Source organism: Mastomys coucha, unplaced genomic scaffold (assembly GCF_008632895.1).
Source record: "Mastomys coucha isolate ucsf_1 unplaced genomic scaffold, UCSF_Mcou_1 pScaffold8, whole genome shotgun sequence".
NCBI lineage: Eukaryota > Metazoa > Chordata > Mammalia > Rodentia > Muridae > Mastomys > Mastomys coucha.
In genome coordinates this window covers 61,108,393-61,112,964 of record NW_022196914.1, presented here as the reverse complement: position 1 = coordinate 61,112,964, position 4,572 = coordinate 61,108,393, and the positions used below count along the sequence as shown (strand labels likewise).

The window sequence follows — 4,572 nt, the reverse complement described above, 5'->3', positions numbered from 1 at the left end:
CTTTATATTAAATTAAAACTTACTCTGTGCGGTGTGGTGGCACACATCTTTAATCTCAGCAGTCATGAGGCAGAGTCAGGAGAATCCCTATGAGTTCAAGCCCAGCCTGGTCTACAGAGTAAGTTCCAGGACAGTCAAGGCTACACAGAGAAACCCTGTCTCAAAAAAAGGAGAAGAAAGTGTTGATATATGCTATAACATTTGTGAAACAAAACAAAGTCCTGACATTTCAGCCAGGTGTGTTAGTGCACACCTTTAATGCCAGTACTCAGGAGTCAGAGTCAAGGTGAATCTCTTGAGTTCAAGGCCAGCCATGACTAACATAGTTGAAACCCCGTCTTGAAACAACAAAAACCCTGACATTTTAGCCAGACTTGAGATTGTATATCATACTTCACTGTAGCCTTTTTTGTTTTGTTTTGCTTTTGAGTGCTCTGGGCCTCACTTTAAACTTCTATTCCTAATGTATTATATATACCATATTCTCCTTTTTAAAAATAACAGTGTGCAATGCTACCTGTCCTCAAAATGCTTTCTGCAACATTTTGTTACAGCTAGAACCTAAATAAGATCCAGACATTGCATTTGATTGCTCTGTCCCTTAGTCTTTGTTTCCTTTTCTTAATCTTGTAACAATTTATATCTTTTAGTTTTTCTCTCAGTATAAGACATTGACTTAATTGAAGAGACCAGGCCTGTTGACAGCATGAGTCTCATACTTGGATTTATGTATGTTGGCTTGTTTTCTCTTGTTTTCTCTCTGTGTGTCCTGCATTTGTATTTTCCAAAACTTTTTGTTCCCTCTTTAAGAGATGATCTCACTCTATTACCCAGGCTTAGAATCAAACCTCGCACTTCGGTCTCCTGAGTAGCTAGGTGTATAGGCTTGATTAGATTCAGAACATTTCATTATGAGTCTGTGCCATCATGGATATTTTGTATTATGTTGTATCAGAAAGTAAATGGTTCTGCTTTTTTGTTTGCTTTTTGTTTTTTCTTTGCCATGCTAGGATCAGTCTCTGTCTTAATCAGCCAGGCAGGTACTCTACCACTGAGCTACTTCCTCAGAGCTTTGTTAGTGTTGAAGTTGGGATTTCACTGTACTCCCCAGGTGAGGTTTGAATTCCTAGGCTCATGAATCTCAGTACATCAGACTCCTGAGTGCTGTTCTGCAGCCATGAGCCTAGCACCAAGCTTCTCCTGCTGTGTTTGATATCGACTTTGGTCACTGCAGTAGGGAAAAAAATAGTCTAACATTCATTATAGACTACCTTCCTCTTTGAGCTTTCACATAAACTTTGGGAAGATGCTGTGGTAGCATTTGAATGCTCAGGTTCCCAGTGATCTGATGTTTTTAACAGAATCTCAGTTGTTCAATTTAACGAATACGCAGTCAGATGCTGGGGTGAAAGCCTGCTAGCTCAGAGAGTCAGAGAAAGGAACCACCTGACCTTCCTCCTCAGCTAACATCCCAAAAGGAAAAGGAAGCTCTCCAGGCTGTCTCAGAAACCCTCAAACTGAATGTCCCTCTTTTCTTACTTCCTGTGCATCTGTTTTATCTGTCCTCTTGACTTCCTCCCATGCTCCAATGTTTTTTCCTATATTCATTCCCTGGTAACTGGTTGCTTGCCTTTTGTTTTGAAAAACAAAAACAAAAACCACTTGATAATTTCCAGATTTATTATAATTAAACTTAAATTACCTTAAAATTTTGACAAGGGCCTGAAGAGAGATTGCTTAGTGTTTAATTGCACTTGTTACTCTTTCAGAAGACTCAAGCTTGGTTGCCAGCCCTCAAATCAACCACTTCACAAACTGCCTCTAACTCCAGTTCCAGGGGATCTAGTGCCTTCTTCTGTCCTTTGTGGGCATATAGACATGTGACACTTAAAATCTTGGAGAAAAAAATTTATTTATTTATTTATTTATTTATTTTGTTTTTTTGAGACAGGGTTTCTCTGTAGCCCTGGCTGTCCTGGAACTCACTCTGTAGACCGGGCGACCTCAAACTCAGAAATCCGCCTGTCTCTGCCTCCCAAGTGCTGGGATTATAGGCATGTGCCACCACCGCCCGGCAAAAAATTTATTTATAATTATCCCCAAATTTCTGATTCTAATTTTTCCTTCTTTGTGGGAATTTCCTTTTTTTTTTTTTTGAGGGGTGGGGAGTTGAGGCAGGGTTTCTCTGTGCAGCCCTGGCTGTCTTAGAACTCACTCTGTAGACCAGACTGGCCTTGGACACAGAGATCTTGCCTCTGCCTCTTGAGTGTTGGTATTAAAGGTGGGTGCCACCACCAACTGACTAGATTTTAATTTTTCATGCTATCTTTATTTCAAAATATGGAAAATATGGTAAAGCAACCAGGCATGATGGCACAGGCCTTTAATCCCAGGTCTCTGTTTGAGGCCAGCCAGGACTGCAGTGAGACCATGTCTCAACCAAACCAAAGGGAGGATAAAAGGTAAAGCTGTGTTACAATTAGATTATGAAGTAGTTAATGTTCAGCTTTGAGATTCTGGTGAGAAATTAACTTAACTGTTTTTTTTTACTGGAAACAAAAATTTTAGGATGTTTTTCTGCTTATTGTTTTAGAAAATAGACACCAACTATATTTCATGAGAAAAACATGTATCCCACACTTGAGCTTCCTTTTTAATTGATCTGTTTGAAAGTATAATCATTTCTCATTATTCATGCTAGCTATACTTTGTAAAGTTGCTCAGTTAGAAAACATCACCTATTGCCCTATTAAAAATACAGAAGTACATTTTTAAAAGATTTATTTATTTTATGTATGTGAGTGCACCATTGCTCTCTTCAGACACACCAGAAGAGGCTACCAGACCCCATGACAGATGGTTGTGAGCCACCATGTGGTTGCTGGGAATTGAACTCAAGACCCCTGGAAGAGCAGTCAGTGCTCTTAACCACTGAGCCATCATCTCTCCAGCCCCAGGAGTACATTTCTGCAAGACTCCTGTCAGAATATTTTTGTCATCCCATCATCTCATCTTGTTCTGCTTTGTTGTGGGATTTTGAATGAGGAGAGGAGTAAAACCAGGGTGTTCAGTCTGACCAGGCATCCTGCCAGTAAGCTTCACACCAGCCCCAGCCCATGAGGGCCAGGAATCTAGCCTAGGGTCATGCTTATACAGCATACAGTTTTCTGATGGAGCCATAGCTCCAGCTCCTACAGTTGAATTTTATGAATTGAAATAACTTCTAAGATTTTTGTTTCAAAACCTGTACCTTCTGTTTAGCTAAAGTTTAGTTGTTTTAACTTAGTTATTAAGTTGTCTTTGAGAAATATATAATATAGGACTTGAGGAATTTTCAGAAGAAAACAATCCTCAAATCTTATAAAGTTTAGTTTTTTTTTTAGATATTTTATTTACATGCGAATTTCTCCATTCCCAGTTTCCCCTCCAAAAAACAAAGAAACAAACAAAAACAACAAAACCAAACCCCTGTTGCCTCCCCCTTCCCCATGCCTGCCACCCCGCCCTCTCCCACTTTCTGGTAAAGTTTAGTTTTGAAATTTATTTATATAAGATATTTATTAGACCTTTGTAGAAATAATAAGTACTAAGAAAAATTTGAAAATTGTATAGCATTCTAGTAATTGTTTTTAATTAATATTTTTATTTGGTTTTAGGGTGGGTCTATTTTATTAATAACAGGTCCTCCGGGATGTGGAAAAACAACTACTATAAAAATACTGTCAAAGGAGCTTGGGATTCAAGTACAAGAATGGGTTAATCCCATTTTACCAGACTTCCAAAAAGACGATTACAAGGAGTTACTTAATTTAGGTAAGGTTTGCTTTGAAGATGCTGAAGGATACACGGGAAGCTTTATTTAATGACACTTCCAGGTCATGTGATGAGAACACATTTTCTCCTGTACTTGTCAGTTTGATAAGAAAGGGCAAAGCATCCAGATAGAAAAGAGAATGGGGTTCTTAGAAAGTTAAATTTGAACTCTTTTTTTTTTTTAAAGATAGCTGATTTTTCTTTTTATTTGTTTTTTTTTTATTTATTTATTGGTTGACTGATTATATGTCTGTCTGTATGTATGTACACATGTATATATACAACGTGTACATGCCATGGCTTACATGTGAAAGTCAGTTCTCTCCTTCCACTGTAGGTTCTGGGGATAATACCCTCTGAGCCATCTCATCTGCCCAGTATTTGCTGTTTTGAGTCTTATTGTACCTAGTGTTGTCCCAAACTTGTGATCCTTCTGTTCCCACCTCCCAGTTACCAGGATTATAGGCCCGTGGCACCACACTAGATTAACAGGACCTCAGGTTTTCATTATTTATGGGCGTTTTACACTATAAGGTCTTAAGTTTCAGTGTAAATCAAGCCTTAACTCTCAATAAAGTAGCTTGCACCATTAAATACTTATTGGAATAAAATCACTTCAGAATATGGTGGCATAACTTTATCCCAGCACTTACGAGACAGGTCTCTGAGTTCCAGGCCAGACTAATCTAGGTAGTTCAGAGCAGCTACATAGTAAGACCCTTTCTCAAATATTAACAACCACCCCCCCCCCCCCCCCCC

General features: G+C 38.8%; 1 protein-coding gene across 4 annotated transcripts in view; it reads left to right on the top strand.

Annotated features, from left to right (window-relative positions):
* The window catches only part of Rad17 (RAD17 checkpoint clamp loader component), a 31,756-nt gene that overhangs the window by 8,216 nt on the left and 18,968 nt on the right, over nt 1-4,572 (top strand). For all 4 annotated transcript variants that reach the window (XM_031360470.1, XM_031360469.1, XM_031360472.1 and 1 more), the window contains one exon: nt 3,657-3,813. In XM_031360470.1, coding sequence (XP_031216330.1) covers nt 3,657-3,813 — 157 coding nt within the window. The remainder of the gene's footprint in view (nt 1-3,656; nt 3,814-4,572) is intronic.